We start from the raw sequence: 26,082 nt of genomic DNA, 5'->3' as shown, positions 1-26,082 counted from the left end.
GATGATGATTGTCAAGTTATAATAACACAAATACAGAATAGCCCTACATATTACAAAAGGAGTTGTGGTTTAGTTACTGAATACTGACACGTGTAGGTACTGTGAACTGACACGTAGGTAGTTTAACATACTGTTGTATATTGTCAACCTATGTCTTAGCTGGCTATGCTCTGTATCTACAACATGACGATTTAAGTAATAACGATTACTACGGAGTGCATTTGCAATATAAAAATTTTGCTTTATTAATGGTCTAAGATCCGGCATTAGAAATATATACATTACACATTGATTTGTTTTTTTATAGTGCTATGACTTAAAATATAAATAATCTTCACCGTGTTACTGTGAAGATTATCTTATATTGCCTAGTTAAATTGAGGCCAAACACATTTCATAAAAAATCTAGGAAACCCTGAACTTGATTAAAAGCAAAATACAATTTAATTAATTATTAAATAAGCTTTCATTTGACATATTAGGTGGGTAAATTATTTATAGGGTATATAAATAATATTACTTAACTTTTATATCTGGCAACCCCATAGCTGATGTGTGAAATCAGACAACCTTTACTTTTTCAATTTTTTTGGGTATATTCTAACTAGTGAACGATTTTTTTAATTAACCGTTGAGAGAAGGATATTTAATTAATTTAAAAAAACAATTAATCATTTAATACTGTTTGGTCGCAATTTAACTAGGCAACCTATTTATAATGTGTCAATCTGAATATTTTCTATTCATTCATTAATTTCTAATGCCAATTAAATAAAGATGAGGGTATATATTTATTATACCAGATCTCGTACTATAAGAACAATTTTTGATTTCAATAATTATAATTGTCACTTCACAAGACACAAGCCCGGCCTCCGTGGCGCAGTGGTATGCGCGGTGGATTTACAAAAACGGAGGTCCTGGGTTCGCTCCCCGGCTGGGCAGATTGAGATTTTCCTAATTTGTCCAGGTCTGCCTGGTGGGAGGCTTCGGCCGTGGCTAGTTACCACTCTACCGGCAAAGACGTACCGCCAAGCGATTTAGTGTTCCGGTACGATGCCGTGTAGAAACCGAAAGGGGTGTGGACTTTCATCCTCCTCCTAACAAGTTAGCCCGCTTCCATCTTAGACTGCATCATCACTTACCATCAGGTGAGATTGTAGTCAAGGGCTAACTTGTAAAGAATAAAAAAAAAAAAGCATATCGTAACATTAAGGAACGAAACAAGTGTAATTGGATACGTCACGGTTAAAGTAAAAGCGTAGGCACAAAAGACGTAAAGTTTACACAATTCTCCGTGACAATGCCCGGCGCTGTTGCGTGACTCGACTATGAAGTACAAAGGTTGAGCTCATGATACGATCATTTCACAAAATATACATTTTTTGTACTCACTCGCAGTTTAAGGACACGCCTATTGGACTTTTGTATTTGCAGGCTTTTCGCTTAGTTCGAGGGACAAAGGTCTTATTAATCATACTTGATAAGCCATAAGTAGCCTGTTTTTGTTGCTACCACTAAATCGGTGAGTTTAAAAAGATATATAGAAACGATAAGCTTTGTCTCTGTAAAGATCATTATTATGAATAAGTCACACATCTATATCTATACTAATGAAGCTGAAGAGTTTGATTGTTTGTTTGAAGGAACGCGCTAATCTCAGGTCTACTAACTACTGGCCCGATTTCAAAAACTCTTTCAGTGTTAGATAGCCCATTAATCGAGGAAGGCTATATATTTTTACAGGAACGAGAACCACGCGGGTGAAACCGCGCGGCGTCAGCTAGTGTTAAATAATAATGATCAACGCCGATGTGTAAACGCGCTCTGTGAGGGACGAGTTCATAACGCAATTACATTAACTACTTCTATATACCGGGCGGTTGCTAATATGCTGCTACTCGTATAGACTTGTCAATCAGAAATAAGACAAACCTACTCGTAACATTTTACAGCTCGACTCAGACCGTACTCGAGCTTAAGAGCTAAATGTTCTAATTCTACATCTTCACAACAAGGCAGTTTCATCGTCACCATGATCACTGACCACTGTACTATAAATATTCTAAATCTACATAGGACAACAAGGCAGTTTCATCATCACCATGATCATTGATCATTGGACTATTTTGAAGGCCCAAAATTGGGTCACATTTAATTTCTTAAAGAGAAGCTTAGACGAACCACGCTGTTAAATGCAGACTGGCTTGCTCAGTGTGATAATATTTGACAAATTAGTTTTTGAGTCACAGAAGCGCGACCACTTTCGTTGGCTACATTTGTCCTCCCTATATCACAATACCTAATCATTATAATATCTAAACGTTAAGACAAGACTGTAAATTTTTAAATTAAAAATATAACAGTCAGAAATTTAAGCTTGAAAGTCGTCAAGTATTAAAGTAAAATTCATCCACATATGAAAATTATATGAAACAGTAGCAAATGTAACTTAAACTTGGGAGGAACTTTTGCTACTTAGTACTTTGAAGTCTCTAGTTAGAGCTAACTTTACCATAACTTAATAAAGGTTACTCGAGCTTAATCCAATGAAAGGTGTACCTGTTGAGATAAATTGTTTTGAGGATAAATTTTGTTCTTTCCGACACTCTGAAAGTTTATTATTACAGTCTTGTAGGGGAAAATAGTCGTAGAATAAGTATTAGGTAACTATTTATGTATTATGACATAATATAATTTCTGCTTTAATTTCTTCTAGGAAGCTAATCACCATTGTTGTATTTAATTTTGTAAGGTATGAAATCTTGGTTTCCAGTACGATTACAGACACATTCTTCTAAAGTACTGCATACTTGCCATTTAATTTCGAAGATTGTTATTTATTAACTAGAGGATCCAGTCGAGCTTCTTTTTGACAATTACGCAAGTTATCGCAAGAAAGCTTTCGACAACAAACAGAGTTTTTAGCCGCTTATATTCATAAAACATATTTGTAAATGGCATGTGTGTCGAGATAGAATATAATATGATACATAAGGTAAGTCATTATTTTTTTTTCATTTTAATATCATGTGAACTATGTACTTGTTTCTAATATAATAAGAAATAAGAAAATTACTTCTATATGTAATCAATGTATTAACAATACCGTATATTTCTTATCAAAAAGAACAATTATTATAATTATCTCATTTGAAACATATAAACCGTTTACAATTGAAATCGATTATGTGAATAACAGCAGGGGAAAAAACTCTTTAATGTTATGGTGAAATAAATAAACAGTCAATTCATACGTCGGTTATTTAAAGGGCGTTTGATTCAATACAAAACGCCGCTATATTTTATTGAGTCGGTGTAGTTCAGTAAATATTGGACTTTAACACGATACAATTTTTATTTTGCAATTGAAAATTGCGTAGATAACCAATATTCCCAATTTGAAACGCTCCTAGTATTCTTTTTGTGAGATGTATACGTACAAGCGATTTATTAACAGCCGTTTTTTTAATTTTCAAACTTTTTGCCCTGTCTGTTCGGAATTTTTATTTTCATCATCATCATCATGGGGGGCCTACCAACACTGCGCTTACTAGTGCGAGGTCGCCATTCCAGCACTTTGGGACCCCAACGTCCATCGGCTCTTCGAACTATGTGCCCCGCCGAATGCTAGTCAGTGTAGCGTTCAGTTGTAAGTCACCAATGAATTAGCCATGATAGCCCAGTGCCCAGTGGGTATGACCTCTGCCTCTGATTCTGGAGGGTGTAGATTTGAATCCAGTCCAGGGCATGCACCTGAAACTTTTCAGTTATGTCAACATCATCATTATCAGCTGATGGACTTCCACTGCTGGATATAGGCCTCTTGCATGGCCCTCCAAGCACAACGGTCTAGAGCCGTCAGCATCCAGCGGCTGCCTGCAGCCCGCTCGATATCCTCGGTCCACGTGGGGGGTCAACCAACACTGCGTTTTACGGAACGTGGTCGCCATTCCAGCACCTTGGGACCCCAACGTCCATCGGCTCTTCGAACTATGTGCCCCGCCCATTGCCACTGCAGATTCGCAACTCATTGAGCTATGTCGCTGACTTTGGTTCTTCTGCGGATCTCCTCATTTCTGATTCGATCACGCAGAGATACTCCTAACATAGTTCGTTCCACCGCCCGATGTGTGACTCTGAGCTTTCTTATGAGGCCCATACTTAGCGACTAAGTCTCGGATTTTTACTTTACAAAATTGAAAATTAGCCCTTAAACGACCTTAACTTTTTAACGACCTTGATACGGCTATAGATTGTAAGATCAGGTCGAATAAACTAATTGCTCGTACGTCTAGCAAATTAGTCTGCTTACATCTTAGAGTGCGTAATGAATTTTGGCACCCTACCGACAAAGACGTACCGCCAAGCGATTTAGCGTTCCGGTACGATGTCGTGTAGAAACCGAAAGGAGTGTGGATTTCATCCTACTACTAGCATGTTAACCCGCTTCCATCTTAGATTGCATCATTACTTACCATCAGGTGAGATTGTAGTCAAGGGCTAACTTGTAGAGAATAATAAAAAAAAAGAATCATCTGAGAGATGAACTTATATTAGTTGAGATCGCAGTCAATAGATAACTTGTCATTCGTGAAAACTTTGCGACGATGAAGTATAATAATGATGCGCTAACTTGGAATACAGTGAAGTGTAGGCAAACTATGTATATGTAGCAATATTATACTATTCGTAGCAATTGCTACGGGCTCTACATTGTAGCTACGCGCTCGCATTTTTTTTTGAGTCGACGAGGAAGCCGTCTCAGGCACACTTTATGTTAGCGATATACATTTATATGTATAATAGGGGTACCTTTTTTTTCATTTTTCACAAGTTGGCCCTTGACTACAATCTAACCTGATGGTAAGTCATGATGCAATCTAACACGGAAGTGGGCTAACTTGTTAGGAGGAGGGAAATCCACACCCCTTTCGGATTCTACACAACATCATATCAGAAGGCTAAATCGCTGGGCGGTACGTCTTTGCTGGTCACTAGCAACGGCCGAAGCCTCGCATCAGCCAGACCTAGGCCAATTAAGAAAACTGATTCGAGCTGAGAATCAGACCCAGGATGTCTGTTGAAATTCAAATTACGTCAGAGAGGTATTAAATGGCAGAGAAGTCATCTTAGAGATGCCTTTATAAGATTAAAGGTCATGTCTCAATTTTGTATGGAGGCTGGGCCTTTATTCCGAGTGTCAACTAAGCAGAGCAAATTTTTTAATCTTAAAGAACATAAAATATAGGGCTTAAAATCTGAAATAAATTTTTTTTTGAAAACGCGTTCGTTTAGGCGTTTTTAAAGCAATTTTTAGGAATTGTTTTGTTTCATGTTTCTCAGTCTACGATTTAATGTTTCTTTTTAACTTGTGTAATAATGTTACGTAATATTGTCAAAATAATGTCAATATGACATTATTTTGACAATATTACGTGACATTGACAGCTTATACCGGATTTAAATTCAATTCCATTTATTTTTAATGGCTGTTCTGAACACTGTTGCTGTATTGTCTGTTTAATTTGTAGACCATGGAGTTAAACAAAAAAAAAAAATATTTATCAGATTAATGCGGGTGACAAAAATTCCGAAAATTATTTTCTCAACAGCAATTTGTAGCTTCTATCCTTAAAAAATCTATCGACCTGCTTATAAATTATAAATAATAAAGGCCCATTTTGGGACATGTCCTTTATTATGTTAAAATACATAAGTTAATCCAAATATAATAATTCATATCGGTCTAGTAAGTTTGGAAATCTACTGAATATCTATAATGTTTTGAACAATTAAAATTTTGTTTCAAACTATTTTATTGAGTCAATACAGGGTCAGGCCGCCCTCCTTAAAAGAGAGGGGATCTGGAGCTTAGTCTGACTACGCTCCTCCAAAGCGAGTTGGTGGGCTAATACATAGTACATATTATAACACAAAAGCTACTTTTCATCCCGAAAAAATCCGTAGTTCCCGTGGAATTTGTGAAAAACTGAATTCCACACGGACGAAGTTGCATGCGTCCGCTAGTTTCCTATAAGATTCCGTTAAGTCATGATTATCTACTATATAAAAATAAGTCGGGTTTTCCTTCCTGACGCTATAACTCCAGAACGCACGAACCGATTTCCACGGTTTTGCATTCGTTGGAAAGGTCTCAGGCTCCGTGAGGTTTATAGCAAAGAAAATTCAGGAAAATTTAGGGGTAGGGTAGGGGTAGGGGTAGGGTAGGGTAGGGGTAGGGTAGGGTAGGGGTAGAGTTGGGTAGGTAAGTAGTTGAAAGTTTACATCGAGTCCCACGCGGACGAAGTCGCGGGCGTCCGCTAGTTAGTCATACATATTAATGTAAGCACCACACCTGTGACAAATACTTGATACGTAATATCAAAGTTATTGTAGTACTACTTAGCTAGGTATAATTTACAAGGTGAAATTACTGAATGTACTTACTGGTACAAAGCACCCGGTACCGCATCACAGGAATACACAGCGTATTACCCCGCCCTTATTTTCAAATGACACAAGTTAGAAGTGGCTAGCGATTCTCAATATGAAAAAAGTATACGCCAAACTTCGTAAATCTACCAGTTACTATTTCAGTGTGTTTTACTGAAATGCCACTATTATGTAAGAACTACAGTAAAAGCTTATTATTCGCGGGGGATACGTTCTCTAAATGTGTCGCGAATACAGACACCATGAATATGGAATGGTATTTTATATGGGATTATAAGGGATACGTTCTTGGGTGTGGTGAAAATAATTAACAAATATATAAAAAAAAAAACAATTAATTGATTAACTATTATCTTCAGTCTTAGACAATCGTTTGAAGAATTTTGAATTTTTTTCTTGCATGACATTTTTTAAAAGATTCAGAGTGATTTTAAGCAGTGGTATTCTTAAACCATCCATTCGCAATTTTGGCAATAGTTATTTTCAAGTTAAAGTTTAAATTTGCAGATTTTACCAGTTTTTTTTTGTCAGTTTAGTCAGTCAGATCCGCGAATAACGAAATATTTAGCCGCGAATAAAGGAATTGGGACGTAAATTTTTAATCTGCGAATAGTGAAAACGCGAATAAAGGAAGCGTGAATAAGGAGCTTTTACTGTATTGTGAGCTGTGATAGCCCAGTGGATATGACCTTTGCCTCCGATTCCGGAGGGTGTGGGTTCGAATCCGGTCCGGGGCATGCACCTCCAACTTTTCAGTTGTGTGCATTTTAAGAAATTAAATATCACGTGTCTCAATCGGTGAAGGAAAACATCGTGACGAAACCTGCATACCAGAGAATTATCTTAATTCTCTGCGTGTGTGAAGTCTGCCAATCCGCATTGGGCCAGCGTGGTGGACTATTGGCCTAACCCCTCTCATTCTGAGAGGAGACTCGAGCTCAGCAGTGAGCCGAATATGGGTTGATGACTGTATTATAAATATTAAGTAACTATGTAGCTCGGCATTCAAAATCATTATGATCATCAGTAAATCATAGTTAATACTCTACTTGGATTGGGTTTTATTAGAGTTTTTGAGAACTTGATATAAACTCCACAGATTGTACACATAATTTTACATCGAGAAAAAAAATTTCGGGATAAAAAGTAGCCTATATGTTAATCTAGACTAAAATCTATCTGTACGTCAAATTTCAGGCAATTTGGTTCAGTAGCCGAGGCGTGAAAGAGTAACAAATACTTATACCATCAATATCATAAGGTTTCCGTAAATCTCGTGAATCCAAGGATTTTTTCGGGATTAAATGTAGCCTATATGTTAATCCAAAGTAAAATCTATTTCCATTCCAAAATGCAGACAAATCGGTTTAGTAGTTGCGACGTTAAAGAGTAACAAACATCCAAACATCTATACAAACTTTTGCGTGTATAAAGTAGTAGGATAAGTGATCAGTGATCCAGTATAAAATACAAAGAATGTTTATATTACCTTGTATTTTACCAATTTTATGACAAAATGTAGTTCAAAAGCAATTGAAAAGTTAAAAGTTAAAAGAAGTATAAAACTGTAGATACGAGCTTAATATGTAAATTATGTGTATTTTCGAAGAATTTTTATTCCAGCTCAATACGCGATCGCTTGTCTCTTGTACCAAAACGTAAGCGTTTAAGCCGGGACATTAACATGCCGCGTATTCTGCTCTATCATGAATATTTATATCAACGCCGCATCAATGCTCTGCGATATTTAACTCGCGTATACGTGACTAAAACTATTAATAGTTTGTGCTTTACTGACATCTGCTGTCTAATACCCGCGCTACATATCGAAGCTTGCCATAGCTACGCTCAAGTTGCGACAACATGGAACGGAGTTATCATCGAGCTTTGACAGTGACAGTATGTTGTTATATTCAACTTAAAAGCTTCACATATGCAATAGAAAAAAATAATAATATTTTAGGTATTGTAAATTACTTTACTGTAATTAATTAAAAATTTAAACTTTTTACCATCATAGTTCAGTTAAAAACGTTAGACAGACATATTTGTATTTCATCGTTATCTTTATCAGAAGATGGACGTCCACACTGCTAGACATAGTGCTTGCATGGGCTTCTAAATACAACGGTCTCAAGCCGTGATGAAAAAATGTTTGATTACGCTATTTAGTATATATTTTCACATTACCGTAAGGAAATAAACTTCCCATTTATGGTTACTCTCATATTGTCAGATTGTCGACATGGATAGTTTTAGTACTGAAAATACCTTACTCTAATCTGATGCAATTGTTCAGTATTTTTAATGATATATTTTTGCGTAAATGCAACGCCATGTAAAAAAAATTAGGCATCGCTCTTAATGTGTCCGCGGCATTATATTCCTAATGTCATATATCTAAATGTAGTATTAAACCATAGTAGTTTCATTTTATAATAATATTATTATAATATTATTATGAATCATGCAAAATAGCATGCGATGTCCAGATCAAACGATAGATATGTGTGAAATATGTTAAAAATTTTCGTAATAAAACACGCGCGTGGCATGAAAAATTTGTTTTGAAATCATATTTTGTGTTTGTTTTGAATAATACATAGTGATTACGTTTAATATCGTTTCAAAAGGAATTTGAGAACGTTTTTAGAATAAAATGTAAATGTGACATGATTGGACACGTGCGCTGTGCTCTTTTTGTGTAATAGTTTGAGTTTATTTTGGAATTTACATAAAGTTTGACGGTGCAATATTCATTTTGATATTTTTATTTTGTTTCAATTGTAGAATTTCGTTATTCGTTTGTTATTGATTGTTTTGTTCAGAATGACTGTACCGAAAATGAAAATACGTAATTACAGTGTTTTTCGTAGGGATGCCACTATGCTAAGACTACAAAATTTCTCTCAAAAAATTTCTTTTAAAAAATATTTTTTGAGACGTGATTACATGAAAATTTTAATTTTTAAATATTCTTTCATAATACGACCCAAAATGGATGTCTATATTTATACTGTTTCGTGACGTCACTTTAAAAAATCCAAACGGAGCGTTTGACAAAAATATTAGTTAACAACATTTAGTTTGACGTTTAATACATCAAGTAACATTGTGACGTCACAAAACGGATGACCGCTCTTTTTACTTTTGGAGATTTTGAAAAAATACACATTTTTGAATCCATGTACCTACTATATAAAATTTATATTGTTTTTTATTTCATATGAGTCAACTATCCTATTGCAAAAGTTCGCACATAACAACGACTGTCCACTCTGCTCGCCAATATAAACAACCAAAATGTTAATCTTATTAATCAACTGTATCAAACACTATTGAAAGCACAATAATTATTTAGTACTAAAGCCCTGTTATTGATTCATATAATCCCAGCTTTGCGCTAGTAATGGAGCGTGGCCAGTTTTATTAAACACAATCAGTTTCAATTGTACTAAACTTAGTGAGATTTGCTAACGCTGAATAATCGTTCGCTGTAAAACGCTGCAGTAACTCCGTCATACTGGATGGGCTAAAAGGTAGATACACACTGAAAGCATGCCATTAGACATGCATCCAAATTCAAAATTGTTTTTCAAGCTTACTTTACTACTAGCTTTATAACATCAAGTTTGTATGTAGTGACTCGTGATTAAACCAATCCAGACTTCAGAAGTTTGTGGTGTTACATATTCTTGGAGAGTTACTTAAGCCAACAGAATAGTTGAAAAGCTGAGAAGAGATGAAATTGTACTTCGTAATAAGGCGTGACAATAGACTTTAATGAATCAATAGAACAAATCTTGCAGTTTAATTATAAAATTCTAAGATTTTATTTCAACTGTCTCTGTTTTTACCGTTTTATTATAATTACCGTGATAGCCCAGTCCATTTGCTTCCGATTCCGAGGCGTGGGTTCGAATCCGGTCCGGGGCATGCATCTCCAATTTTTCAGTTGTGTGCATTTTAAGAAATTAAATATCACATGTCTCAAACAGTGAAGGAAAAACATCGTGAGGAAACCTGCATACCAGAGAATTTTCTTAATTCTCTGCGTCTGAGAATGTCTTGAGTCTGCCATTGGGCCAGCGGCGTGGTGGACTATTGGCCTAACCCCTTTCTGAGAGGAGACTCCAGCTCAGCAGTGAGCTGAATATGGGTTGACAATGATGATGATGAATAAATATTATAAAGCTGAAGAGTTTGTTTGTTTGAATGCACTAATGTCAGGAGCTACTACTACTACTGGTCCGATTTGAAATTCTTTCAGTGTTAGATAGCCCATCTATCGATGAAGGCTATATGCTATATATTATCTCCGTACTCCAACGGAAATTGGAACCACGCGGGTGAAACCACACGGCGTCAGCTAGTTTTATTACTATTAGAATTTACATAAAGTTTTTTCGAAAAAAAAAAATTAACAAAACCTGCCAGCGAGAGACGTTGCGCTGGAAATATTTAATTTGTTAGAGTATTAACGTTCTCTAGATTCTAGAACATTACTGATTGCATCCCTAATCCCCAAAACGAATGAAATTCGTATTTGTTTTAGTGCTATAGTGCTGCCAGTATGAACTAACCCTAACATTCCCAGCGAACAATCACAGTGAAATAGCACCAACCAGTCGGTAGCGATAGATGACAGGGCAAAAACTATGCACGCGAATCTCTACCCTGAAGACAAGAGGAAAGTTAATAGATTTCATTAATTAACCCGTTCACTGGGCCGGGTGATTGCAGCACTGTCCCAAGATAAAAAGTGACAATTCAGTGCCCGTCGGGATTTCGGGTTATACACCTTTTTACTAACGGGACGCGACACGAGTAAGCCGCTTAGTTCCATTCGTATTGTAGCTTAAATCCTTTATGTGTTCTCAGAAAAAAACACGACCCATTTGGCTTAACAACTTATGCTGGATAAAAATATATGACGATATCAAATGAAAAGTCAGTTTGCCACTTTGCTTTTTAAATAAAAAAAGATTAATTGCACACAGCTTTCGGTAACTGAATAAAGGTGGTTACTTTGTTACGTCCCTATGACTAGTACATGTTTCTAAATAATGTTAATATTATGTACTCGTATTCTATAAATTTGTTATAACCTCTCTGGATTGTTCCTGGTTTATGAAATATTGAGCTTTTTTCCGAGAATTTCCAGCTGAATTTTTTGGGTTGGGAAGCTGGTGAAGTAACATCACCAGTTACTTACACTACCTTCTCCCGGAAGATCAAATTAAGTTGTCGGTACTGATCATTATCATTATATAACATTAGATAAAGATATTTTATGAGACATTTTATTAAAAACTTTTGTTATCTTTAAAACTTCTCACATTTTGAGATGAAATCCTTATTTGATATTGATGTTAACCCAATATTAAACTTGATGTAACTAAGTATGCATTCTCTCTGGGTAAAGAATCTCTTTCTTAATTCAAAGATAATAACTGCTCGGTGGTCCAGTGGTTAGCCAATCTGCAGACAATATTGAAGTAATAAATTAAGCCACCTTTCTGATAAAGAATCTCTTTCTAAATTCAAAGATATCACATGAAGAACTATCTTGATGCAATTTGTCCTGGTGTATCTTGACACGGCGACCTATATAGAGAGCGAGCATTACAAGAGGCTCTCATGCCGAGGCAGGTTACACAAAGAGTAGTCGACTCAGTTGTTCCTACATAGTTGTGGTGCTCATTGTTTTTCACTTAGTACATTTCCGGTGTTGAATTATCAATATCTAGCCGACCGAGCTGTGTGTTTTTTTTTATTTTTTACATGTTAGCCCAATCTCTCCTGATGGTAAGTGATGATGCAATCTAAGATGTGAGCGGGCTAACTTGTTAGGAGGAGGATGAAAATCCACAGCCCTTTTGGTTTCTACACGACATCATACCGGAACGCTAAATCGCTTGGCGGTAGGTACATCTTTGTCGGTAGGATGGTAACTAGCCACGGTCGAAGCCTCCCACCAACCAAAAGTTATTTTGTTATAACACCAGAGTCAGTGGTGTAATTTTTTTGAAATGTTACGAAATCTCGAAAACCGCTTGACGTAAAAAGATAAAGTTTGGTACAGAGATATAGTTTCTAAAATCTTGGTTTAGTTTTAAGTCTTAGTGTAATAACACTATAGTTTTTTAATATCCATGGATTTTTTCCAATAATGCTTATACTAAATAGATTCCTTTTGGAAAACAGCAAGCTAATATTGAATTATACAGTAGCTAGACAGTGAATGAAACTTATGCTCTTACCCCAGGTAAAAGGCAATACTTAACGTACGGTCAAGCACATGTGGATAAACAGTATGTATTTATACGACTATCGCTCTTATTGTTAACTGCCGATGATCTAAATTCCCTTGAGCGAGCCTCACATATTATCTTTAGCGTTTGTCTTTAAAGCCATTCGCTTAGCTCTCCGGACGGTATAAAAAATAAGCATCCATTCTCTTTATACGGCTTGTGGGTTTGTACGTAGCGAGTTTAAATTAAATTTTAACCTCAGTGCTAACGATTCGCTAATATTTACAGTGAAAATATAGGTACAGTTAAATTAAAATTGTTGACTCAGGCACGATACAGAATATTGAAAAAAAAGTTGGTCGTCACGGAACGGTTGGCAGATGTGAAACAAAATGTTCACGTTCACACAATCTAAGAAGTTGGGAGAGGCGGCGTACTAGGGCGACCAAAAGGGATATTTTAATCTCGCCAAATTCAAATTCATAATTCAAATAATGAGCCACTACACCAATTTTGTGATCGTCTTAAGTAGTTATTTTAACAAAATGACTTTGACTACGATCAAGTGGCAGTGATTTTTTGATTTTACATAATAATTTCAACGAAATTACGGATTTTTTTTTGTGAATACAACGTAACTTGCTACTTACTTACGTAAAATAACGTATTATATGTTATTTCGTTTAAAACACAATTAAATAATTGCAAAAACGAAAATACGATAAAAAACGATGTAGTGACTCATGTGAAAATCAAGATTCAACTAGGATTTATTGAAATTAATCTAGTTCTAGAGGTTCTAAAAGTTATGTTGTTAGTTATAAAAAATAGCAATAAAATTGTGCATACATACTACACGCTCGTGTGTTAGTGTTTTATACTCTATCTTTCATCCACATTCATTCAACTGTTGTACCGTGATTGAGTATCACAAATTTCCTTGAACTAGTCGTTGAGTTTTCTTTATTTTTCCAATGTTCTGAGCAATTTTCTTAATTTTTTCTTTCATGAAAACATTTTCCTGACAGTAAAAACGAATCAGCGAAATTTTTCCAGTCGTTCAAGCGTAATACTGTGACTAAGGAAAATAGGGATTAATTTTTATATAGTTTAAACAATTTCATGCTCACTATTTATTAACATTTGCTTTGGAAACGATAAATCCAATTATTCTAAGTACACAGACCGCCAAAAGATAGTTGACATAATAGTTTAGGACGAAGGCAATTAAAGTAAATAAAGGTCACAACAAAAACCCGTACAATCCCGAAAAGAAGATAAACATCAGCTCGCAAGCACATTGGCTGTAAATCTTCCTACATCTACGAACCTAGCTAGGCTTTTACGGTTTTTCTTGTAATAAAATTGAGTTCGCGTTGTGTTTTGTCGTTGTTGTACTTGGGTAGTCACTGTTTCACTCTTTTCATAATAATAAATAACATGGTTTACTTAGATGGACTTGGCATCATCATCAATGGCGAGTACATCAGTCAACTGCGATTCACCGACGTTGTAGTCATCATGGCAGAGACTCTGGGTGACCTTAGTACCATGCTCAATGACCTCAGTAGAGTTTCTCCACAGGTGAGCCTGAAAATGAACATGGGTAGACCAAAAATAATGTGTAATGCTCATGTATTGCTCCTCCCAGTTATAGTTGAGAAAACTGCACTCGAAATTGTAGACGAATACAACTAGGACGTGTGGTCCAGTTAGGTAGGTGCAATTTCGATAAAGAGGTGAACCGCCGAATCCAACTCGGCTGGGCAGCATTCTGAAAACTTCGCTATATCTTTTCATCCGAAATTCCTCAATGCCTGAAGACAAACATCAAGCGAATCTGAGGGATTGGTTGGATGCAGGTGATGTTTGGAAGTCTCTCCAAAAGGCCTATGTCCTGCAGTGGACGTCCATCAGCTCATTTATATATGATGATGGTTTACTTATAATATAATTTTTATAAGATAGGTTTCAGCTTATCTTTGTCTTATGACTTACCCAAAGATACAGTAATTACATTATTAATGTTCCTACATTACGTAGCCTTGAATAGTACGGGGGAAAAAGAAAGTCTGCTACCAAATACGGCGGTAAATCTTCCGACAAGATCTAGTGACTTAGGTTTAGCTTAGTCGTATCCCCGAATAGTTGCCATTGTAATAAAAATGTCCCTGCGTCGTGTTTTTGCAATTTCGTCTGTATTCTACGTTATTACTCTCCCGAGCATGATTGTTGCCATCAGAATTGCTTTATCCTTTTCGTTGCTGTTTTAATAACTTGCTCAGAATTTACCTACTTTTTCCATGATTATATTAAATAGCTTCAAGTGATTTATGGTCATCCATGATAGCTCAGTGGATATGACCTCTGCCTCCGATTCCGGAGGGTGTGGGTTCGAATCCGGTCCGGGGCAGGCACCTCCAATTTTTCAGATGTGTGCATTTTAAGACATTAAATATCACGTGTTTCAAACGGTGAAGGAAAACATTTTGAAGAAATACCAGAGAAATATTTTCATTCTGTGCGTGTGTGAAGTCTGCCAATCCACAGTGGGCCAGCGTGGTGGACTATGGGGCCTTACCCCTCTCATTCTGAGAGGAGACTCGAGCTCAGCAGTGAGCCGAATATGGGTTGATGACGACGATTTATGGTAATTTATCTATTTTATGATTTGTTTAAAATTAGAACTGGTGTTTTGATTGATTTCTTGGATAGAAGCAAGCGTTACTTTGCGGAAGTTCATCATGGTTATATAATGATTTATTTATTTTGCTATCATCCGCGAAAAGCCGACAAACCCATGCGACGACGACACCCAGGTCCGACAAAATACTCTCTACGTACGTTTCACCCCGAAACCGGAGCATCCTCAGGAGATGTTGACTCTACAACGTTGCAATTGCACATTGTAGAGTCAACATCTCCTGAGGATGCTCCTGAGGATGAAATACATCATTATATAATTGATTGATTTCGACAATGTTGTGTAGATAGTAGAAACCAGAGACACATGTGCATTGAATTCGGATATGAATTAATGAATGAAATAAATTCACTATACTGTAACCTAAAATAATAAGTTTTTTTTTATTATTTACAAGTTAGCCCTTCACTGCAATCTCACCTGATGGTAAGTGATGATGCTGTCTAAGATGGAAGCGGGCTAACTTGTTAGGAATAGGATGAAAATCCACACCCCTTTCGGTTTCTACACGACATCGTACCGGAACACCAAATCGCTTGGCGGTACGTCTTTGTCGGTAGGGTGGTAACTAGCCACGGCCGAAGCCAAATGTAGGTAATCATATTATTATTTTGGTGTACACATAGTGTATTGAAACAAGAAATTGACTTAAAAACAAATAGTCTTATACTAGGCTTTATTATCTACGCTTCGTATGTAAGAAGACGGATTTGTAAAATGACAACGAAATTCAATATTACTGAACTGAATCGAAAATTAATATACGATTTCCCTTTAAATTTTCTCTCAGCATCATACTCTATTGAGCATACAAGAAATATCAATGTTACAAGAAAGTGTCAAACATCCCCCAGGCAATAAAGCTATTTAAAATACCCTCATGTCATCGATCCTGAACAATTCAAGCGTTACGTGCTCTTTGCAAATTTTCCTCAAACCCCCGTCACGTATGCAGGGGAGGGAGGAGAGAAAAAACACGATCTACGGATGGGTATCGCACTTTATAAACAGTTACTGTAGGTAGCAATATAAGACATTTGTGACGCTGACTCATGACTCGTGAGATTTGTATTGTTAAGCTTCGTAGCTCCGTGTTATTTGCTCTGTTATTGACATGGGTACGTCTTGTGATTTTTATTAAGTTCGCAGAATTTACAAGAATGTTCCGGTACAACTTGAATGCCGTAACAAGAAGTCTTTAACCGACTTCAAAAAGGAGTAGGTTCTCAATTCGGTCGGTATTTTTTTTTTTTTTTTATGTATGTACACCGATTACTCAAAGACGCCTGGGCGTCGACGATTTCAAAAATTCTTTTTTTGTTTGAAACGGTATAGTCCCCATTTGGTCCCATTGCCATCATGTCAAGATCTGATGATGGAATCTTGGAAAAATTGAGTGGAACTTTCGAAAATTATATGGGTGTCTAGTGTGTTCGTAAACTTTTCCATTTAGTACTTATAAGCACTACAATTTCATGAAGGTTTAAAATCGATCTGATGATGGAGCCATAAAACTCCTCGGCGATTTACAGCAGTTACCTTGTGTTTGGGTTTGATTAATTTGTATTAATGAGAACTTTCCACATAGATAGGTTGTGACTGTCATTTAGGGGTTTGGTGATGAAGACCAAGGACAATTAAGGGAACTCCTTAACAGTTTACAGTAACTACCTTGTGTTTGGCCTTGATGAATTCGTATTGCTGAGAACTTTGTACCAAGATGGGTTGTGACTGTCATTAAGGGTCTGATGATGAAGACCAAGGGCAATTAAGGGAACCCCTTATCGGTTTACGGTAGCTACCTTGTGCTTGGGCTTGATTAATTTGTATTGCTGAGAATTTTGTACCAAGTTGGGTTGTGACTGTCATTAGGGATCGGATGTGTTCGTTTGAGATGAAATTTTATACTAAAAATGGAAAAATAATAAAAATTTTAATAAAAAAAATACAACCGACTTCAAAACCTAAAAACGTACCCAGTAAACTAAAAAGCGAAAAATAACATCATAATATGTTCTACCTGCTGATCAGTATGAAGGCGGTGCTTAGTCGGTGTTGTCTTGATTTAACCCATTTCTGACAGGACCACATGAAACAACACTGTCTGCAAAATCTAAATCTATAACATGGCTTGAATAATTACATCACCGGCTTAGCACCGCCTTCATACTGATCAGCAGGTAGATATAGGTATTATGATGTTATTTTTCGCTTTTTAGTTTACTGGGTACGTTTTTAGGTTTTGAAGTCGGTTGTATTTTTTTTATTAAAATTTTTATTATTTAAGAAGTATAGTTATCATCATTATCATTCATATATCAACCCATATTCGGCTCACTGCTGAGCTTGAGTCTCGTCTCAGAATGAGAGGGGTTAGGCCAATAGTCCACCACGCTGGGCCAATGCAGACTGGCAGACTTCACACACGCAGATAATAAAGAAAATTCTCTGGTATACAGGTTTCCTCACGATGTTTTTCCTTCACCATTTGAGACACGTGATAATTAATTTCTTAAAATGCACACAACTGAAAAGTTGGAGGTGCATTCCCCGGACCTGATTCAAACCCACACATTCCACTTTTGGGAAAACTTCATTCCACACGGACGAAGTCGCGGGCGTTCTCTAGTTTAAACATATACTTTAATATCTGTGACACAAATATTACTATTATTAAATTTATAACACGTGTATTCTTTGTTACAATATTGTAGCACTACGGAAGAAAGATAAGTTTTAATTTCATTTCCGAGACCGGGTACCATAAAGCACATATTCCGGGAGAATTTCCGAAGCGTTAGTGTAGCGCGAGGAAGTTTTACGAGCAAACATTGGGAGCAACTGTTCCGGGAACGTGACGCGAGATGCTGATAGACAATTGTTTTAAGATTGCGATTCATGGTGATGGGTGTGCGACATCTGATTGATTGTGCAGTACTTTGTGCGGAAAGAGTGGAAAAAAATAAGAAACAACGTGTAGAATGTTTAATTTTTTTTTTATTTGTACATAACGAGAAAAACTAGTTTGAAATCAGAAGCGACTGTCTGTTAAACACAATTATTGAATGAATATAGTATATATGTGTATCAGGTCTAACAATTCCCAATAAGAATGTTACAAATAAACCCTGAGTGGCAGAGAATGACCTTGAGTGGAGTCACGCACTTGTGAACGATGTGTGTAGGGTTAAAGGCGCCTTTGACTGTTAAGAAACACTCCCCTTTTTCACTCAAGTCACTCTCCCCGCCTATCCCATAATAACCCAGGATTATTATCCAACAAAGGTGTGGTAGGAATATTAGATATTACTGTATTAAAAATAATTAAAGATTTTATTGTTTAGATAAGACTTCAAAAAATTCGCATAATTTACAAGAGGTTGAAAAACTGACGTAAATGGCGATATTATGACATTACGATCCGGTATCAACTAATATGGATGCCGTAACAAGAAGTCTTTTAAGAAGTATAGTTATCATCAACATCATTATCAACCCATATTCGGCTCACTGCTGAGCTCGAGTCTCCTCTCAGAATGAGAGGGGTTAGGCCAATAGTCCACCACGCTGGTCCAATGCGGATTGGCAGATTTCACACACGCAGAGAATTAAGAAATTCTCCGGTGTGCAGGTTTCCTCACGATGTTTACCTTCACCGTTTGAGATACGAGATATTTAATTTCTTAAAATGCACACAACTGAAAAGTTGAAGGTGCATGACCCGGACCGGATTCAAACCTAAGCTCCCCGGAGTCAGGGGCAGAGGCACGGCTATATATTAGTGTATATAATTAATATTAGTGTACTCGTAGATTATCACTTTGGACGAAAAGAATAATGAGATGCGTAAACAAATAATATTCATGTCACTTCACCATCGTATCGCATCAGAATCATTGAATACAAAACCCGTAGTGCCGTAAACAAATGTGCATTGGCTTGTAAAATAATATACCTACATGGATTTTTAATATTCGAGCTGTAATTTTAAAGGAGGTCAGACAGCAAGCGGTGTAATAACCAAATGAAATCTTCGGTTGAAAATAGCCTGATACTTAAGCTGAAACTATTTTACTATTTTAGAATTTAAACTAACATGAGTGTTATTCATATTAATATAAACACGGCTAAAACTCAATGGAAGCAACACCGGTATTCTCGACTACTTCCGAACCCATACAGCGTCCTTAATCATGAGCTTTATTAGCAGATTTCTTATAGCGCTAATATTATCACCACCACATATAGTAATCATTGATATGCACGCTAATACACTTATAGTTGACATATATACGAAATTGAGATTATATGCAATAAATGTCATCCGGTGCTTACTGGTGGATATCATAAAGTATCTAGATAACATTTTGTCAATTGATTTGATGTTTACTTTATTAGGTTTATAATAAAGACCAAAATTAATAAATAAGCATGGCGTAGTCTCATTCAAAATAGAAAGTTATAGCTCAATATCTCGAAACCCGACTCTGGATTTGATCCCTAGAACCTAATAATCAGATTTCCCATGAGCTAACCACTGAACCATTGAGGCATCACGAAACATGCTAGTCTTAATATCATGAATGTGCAATCACGAATATCCCATAACCAACTGTTATATTAACTCAGTCACTCATATGTGAAAACATTTGTACGTTGTACGAATGTTTTTACTCGAGCGCGAGCCGTCAGCGAATATGCAAAATTCCACACATTTGTTTGCAAACCCATTCTGTTCTTCCTTCAACACTAATTGTCTATGAATGTACTTGGGATTTCATGAACTATTCTGAATTTCATTATCTTGGTGATTTACTTTGTTAATAAAGGCTACGAATTCGTCCATGTTTTTCACAAATCTCGCGGGAACCATTGATTTTCTCGGTATAAGAAGTCTATATGTTGACATCTTCAAGTGAAAGTTCAATTAAAATCTGTTCAGCCGTTGCCAAGATTAGCCTGGAGTTGTTTGTCCGATGAGCAACGATCTTTGCATAGATGGAAATTGAGTAAAACATTGTACCTTCTAAATCAAATTTAAGTTTCCCTATATTTTGTTGTTTTTAATCATCAACATTAACAACCCACCCATTCGGCTCACTGTTGAGCACAAGTGTCCTCTCAGAATGAGAAAGGCTCCACCACGCTGGCCCAATGTGAATTGGGAGACTTCACTTACGAAGAGAATTAAAAAAACAAAAAAAAAATATATAGGGTCGAATTAAGAAACCTCCTCCTTTTTTTGAAGTCGGCAAAACATAAATAAAATAGGGTAAAGTCATACTACGGCGTATTGGTAAACCATACACTGGCATTAATAATAATAATAATAATATAGCCTTTTATTTCCTTATCGAATCTTACAATCTAAATATAATATAGAATAATTATTACAAACAGGTATTACATAATGTGCAAGCATGAAGTTACAAAACTTTTTACAATTGATAGAAGTTACGATTACATATTACTCGTAAATAATGACACATTATTATAAACTTGTACCTACATAAAAACATAAAAATAAGATTTTTTTTTTCATTCAATATGGACCTCACTACGAGTAAAGGCCTCCTCCAATTTTCCCCATGCTTTTCACACTGGCATTATTCTGGAATTATTTTCTCTAAACAATCTTACTCTACTTTATTGACGACATAATTGCATGTATGCGTGAGGCTTTTCATGAATAACCATTCAAAACTATCAACATAGACAATTCATAGTTAATTAATGAATAGGTAAATTGCTCAATCTCGTCAGGGTGTTGAAAAATCCTTTGATATATTGGCTCGTTATTCGCGCCATCTCCTTCGCCGGGGACTCGGGATTGTTAATCGGGCCATTTGTCACGATCACGCTTGGTATTCACTGCAAACGAACGATTCAAATTTCGCGAACGATTTCGCACGGGAACTGGGGAATCAGAGCGTTTCCTTGGTGGCTTGCTCGTAATAATCGGTTAATGCTAATTTCAGGAGTCGCAAACTGTTATAGTCAGGGATCCATAGGACATTTTTTACAACTGATTACGATCAAGTTTATTTTTCGTTAATAGCTTCATCTCGATGAGACGATCAACTTTTTATTTACTATTTATTTTGATTCTGGTAGCTAACGGAGTTACCAGGATAAAAAAATTCTGAACGTCGAAATTAGATAATATACTTACCACGCAATTTGTAGGACATTGTGGCTGTTAAGTTGTAAAACTATTAATTACAACCTGCATTTGCCAGCCAGCTAACCCCACTCATTATGAGAAGAGACTCGTGCTCATCAGTGAGACGAATATTGGTTGTTAATGATAATGATGATGATGGTTGCTTAAACCTGGAATCCTTTGGGTATGCAGATGACAGCACTGTAACGGAGAGGTATACGTCCGGTCCACGCGTCAGTGGAATTGAAACTAATGAGCTCCGAGAGACGATGGGGCGATGCCAATTTGGTTCAGTTCAACGCAACCAAAACGCAGGCGTGTCTACTCACAGCAAAACGGAGTCCTTTTACTGCATCTCCTAAATATATCTGTTCCTATCACCGATCATATAGATCTTCTGGGTGTCGACATATTGGCTACCATCAATTTCGGTAGATCTATAGAAGCCAAAGCCAAAACTGCCGCGAAAAAACTTGGTATCCTTAATAAGGTGAAGCAGTACTTCACACCACACCAATTGCTAACTTTATATCAAGCTCAGGTCCGGTCGTGCATGAAGTACTGCAGTCATCTTTTTGATGGCTCTGCTAAGTATCAGTTGGCTGCTTTGGACGCTGTAGATCGCCGAGTCAGGAGACTTATAGGTAAAGACTCACCCCATCTGAAAAAACTTCAAACCCTTGGTCATCGTAGGAAGGTTGCTAGTCTGTCGGTTTTTTACAGAATATATTTCGGAGAGTGTGCACAGGAGCTATTTGAGCTTGTACCACCGTCACCTTTGTACCATCGCACTGCAAGACACCGGGTAGGTTTCTATTCCTACATCATTGACATTCCTAGGACTCGTACGAAGCGATTTGCTTCTTCGTTTCTTATATGCTGGCTGGCTAGGGTATGGAACTCTCTCTCGAAGTCAGTATTTCCTAATTCTTACAACTTGGGCACCTTTAACATGAGAGTGAATAGGCAAGCGCGTATCATCTTAGGCCACATCTACACTTACCATCAGGTGAGATCGTGGTCAAGCGCGAGCTTATTCCGTATAAAAAAAAAAGTGGAGTATAGAACTCTCTTCCAACATGTGATTCCTGATTCTTGCAAGACAAGAGTGAATAGGCATTCTCAAGGCAAGTGTATTTCACCATAAGTCACATCAATCTACCGAATGACCTCAGCGCGAACTATTTCATCTACAAACCTATAAATTGTCATAGATACGTATTTGGAATCAGGCTAAATATAAGTCAAATACCAAATTAAAAGAAATATTCATATTACAAAAAAATGTGTATCTAAATAAAATATTAATAGGTAGGTACTATAAAGGAATAAAAATGTCTCATTTAAGTATAATGAGACAGACACTTTTACTGTTTATTTTTTGCTTGTTGTATTTTTTTTCGCTATAAGAAGCGCCGTTTTTATGATTATTTTTCTTTATAAATTGGCCTCGTTATACCAAATGCTGGGTGTTTTTTGGGAGTCCCTCTAGGCGACACAATAATTGGTTTCATTTGAAAATTTTGCAAGCCTCTAACGTGCAACCTTTGCAAGCGTGCTTGGGAACGTTAAATCCAGCGGATTCGCATAAGCTCTGTTACTTTGCTTTAATTTACGGCGAGTTGTAATACTATAGTATTATCTTGTTGTCTTTACGTTTGGAATTTACGGTGCCCACTTTTTCACGCTACTTAAGTGGTGAAGTACGAATAATCTATTATTCTTTCTCTGATAAAAAAACTGTGCTTTGTTTTGTTTTTGTTATTAAATTAAGTGATGACTAAATTTTTGTGCTCAGCTCTGCTATTATTTTTATCCTTCCTATTTTGTGGTCAAAGATCTACTCCAACGGCCTCGTGTTTGAAATTCATAACTTTCGATAGTTGATTGATTATTCCTAGAATAGTTATCTGTTTTCTCCGTAATATTTCAATAAAACATTTAGGAACTACTTCAATATACTTAGAAACGATTCTCTGTATTATAGTTTACGCGTGTCTGTCTACCTGTTGCGTACTTGATTAACTTAAAAATAAAAAATCTTTGTTTGTATGTTATTAGGCATAGTCGGAAGGTCAGACGTTACACAATAATATTGTAGGTACTTAGTTTAAATTAAATGAGCACAGCGAGGCGTAATGTTGCCTGATTAAGGGATAGTTTTGCTAAATATTATCAGCTCCATGCATATCGATTGTTTGATGTGCTAGGTGAAAAATTAATGAACCGACGACATACGAGTAAAATCGAACTTTGTACTCATATATCGTCGATATACAAGTAAGTTTTGTATAACGTCGATATACAAAATTTGCAGCATCATCACACTATTTAGAGCTTACCTGTTTTTGAGAAAGAATAAATTATGAGAGCAGAAAATGTTTTGCGTCAGTGAACCTTGTCCTTTGCTTATCCTTTTTCTGAACACCTTAAATTCATAAACATTTTGTAGGCAATGTAAATTAATGAAATGAATTCATTTTGGTAAATTGTAATATTTTTTTTTAAATAAAAACACGGAATCGAGTTGGTAACGTGTTTTACAAATGCGATTCATTTTGATGTATTTTATCGCTAAAAAATCAAAGCTTTGCACAAATACACGTGTTGTTTTATATTTGAACTTCTGTATTTAACTTTTTGAGCCAAAGAGATCCGCAGGAATGGAAGTAAAATGTTTTTTATTATGGTTTTACCTTTGATTACAATCTTCCTAAATTACTGTTATCAGGGTTACGTACCTCAAAAGGAAATACCTTAACCATTATAATCAGTTTGATGTCCGTCTCTCTGTCTGTCTGTCTGCATGTCAATATCCTCGCGTGGAGGCATCGAGTTGAATTCCGAACTGAGAATTTTATCTGAAAATTTCTTAATTCTCACATAGCCCGACTCAGATTTCGAACCCAGGACCTCGTGATTCGACATAAGGCCAACAGGGCCGAGTGTAGAAGAGCTCTGTGGGAAATATTAATAAAAGGGTGACTGCAATGATGTATTGCACTTTGTAAATGCAAGCAAGCATTACAAGCGAGTAATTTTTCATCACAGATTAAAAATAATTGGCAGATGGAGCGCACGGAACACGAGGTTGTCGTAGCCGCTCCAAATACAAAATTCAAAAACTAATACATTCTCGAGTCAGTAGTACACGATCAGTAACTTTCAATATTATTTAAGAGAAACAGCGTCTAGGTTTGTAAATATTTTAAAAACTGTTCAGAAAAGCCAAAGAAATAAGATGGTGTATTTTTTTATTGGTAATTATTGATTATTATATTAATTTACGTATTTGTTGTTATCTTAAATTTTAAAATACAAATTATGAAAAAAGTTTGTGTATGCGGATGTCAAGGAATCGCGTGACGTGTGTTGACGTAACAACGACTTATAATTCGATGAAGCCAGATGCAAACTTGAAAAAAGATGACGTCATGCGTCGTTACCTCGCTCTAGGGTTGCTACCTTTTTTACAAGAAAGTATGTCTCGCTCTAGGGTTAGCAACTTTTTTTTTCATGGGTTCACCACGCTGCTTGTAAAGACTCACTCTGTATGATCTTTACTCTGTGTTTTTCACCAACAGGTCTGCGTCCGGGTCCGACGGTGTGGGCGGAGTCGCTGGACGCCGTCAATTTGTCGGCGGTGGCGGGCGGCAACGCAACACTACCGTGCGACACGATGTCGCCTCAACCGCCGGACGCGTTGCTACTTGTCGTGTGGTATAAAAACGACGTGCCCATATACAGGTGATTGAAGAATTTCTTTTATATAGCACATGATAGATGGAATGCCTGTGTTCGCCAGATATTCGTTTTTTATTTGTAAAGTATAATCGGCAGTACATATACTAAAATTGGAACGATACAGAGAAGATTAGCATGGCCCCTGCGCAAGGATGACACGCAAAAGCATATTTAGCTTTGTTTATGCTAAAATAATATGATAAAAAAAAAAACTAAATCTTGAACAATGTTATTTTACTTTTGATAACGTTTATAATTTCCAGCTAACTAGAAATGGCTATGTAGTTAGTTTGTAACCCACACGGCAAATCTCCATGGAATGCTAAGATATATATTTTTTTATTCTTTACATTACAAGTTAGCCCTTGACTACAATCTCACCTAAAGATCACACCCCATTTGGTTTTTACACCACATCGTAACGCTAAATCGCTTGGCGGCACGCCTTTTTCGGTGGTTACTAGCTACGGCCGAAGCCTCCCACAAGCTACCCCCTTGACATCAATCTCACCTGATGGTAAGTAATGATGCAATCTAAGGAGGAATCGGGCTAACTTGTTAGGAGTAGGATGAAATCCACACTCCTTTCGGTTTCTACACGACATCGTACCGGAACGCTAAATCGCTTGGCGATACGTCTTTGTCGGTACGGTGGTAACTAGCCACGACCGAAGCCTCCCACCAGCCAGACCTGGACCAATTAAGTAAACCTCAATCTGCCCAGCCGGGGATCGAACCCAGGACCTCCGTCTTGTAAATCC

The 26,082-nt window shown here is 36.6% G+C and overlaps 1 protein-coding gene and 1 pseudogene across 1 annotated transcript in view; both read left to right on the top strand.

Moving 5' to 3' along the window:
• LOC112053346 (hemicentin-1-like) overlaps positions 1 to 26,082 on the top strand; it is a 248,203-nt gene that overhangs the window by 134,915 nt on the left and 87,206 nt on the right. Inside the window, exon 3 of the mRNA XM_052881914.1 lies at positions 25,162 to 25,324. Coding sequence (XP_052737874.1) covers positions 25,162 to 25,324 — 163 coding nt within the window. The remainder of the gene's footprint in view (positions 1 to 25,161; positions 25,325 to 26,082) is intronic.
• On the top strand, positions 25,405 to 25,504 carry LOC112053347 (U6 spliceosomal RNA; annotated as a pseudogene).

The sequence above is a fragment of the Bicyclus anynana genome, chromosome 6 (genome assembly GCF_947172395.1).
Source record: "Bicyclus anynana chromosome 6, ilBicAnyn1.1, whole genome shotgun sequence".
NCBI lineage: Eukaryota > Metazoa > Arthropoda > Insecta > Lepidoptera > Nymphalidae > Bicyclus > Bicyclus anynana.
The sequence above is the reverse complement of the archived record's forward strand: the minus strand, read 5'-3'. Positions and strand labels throughout refer to the sequence as shown.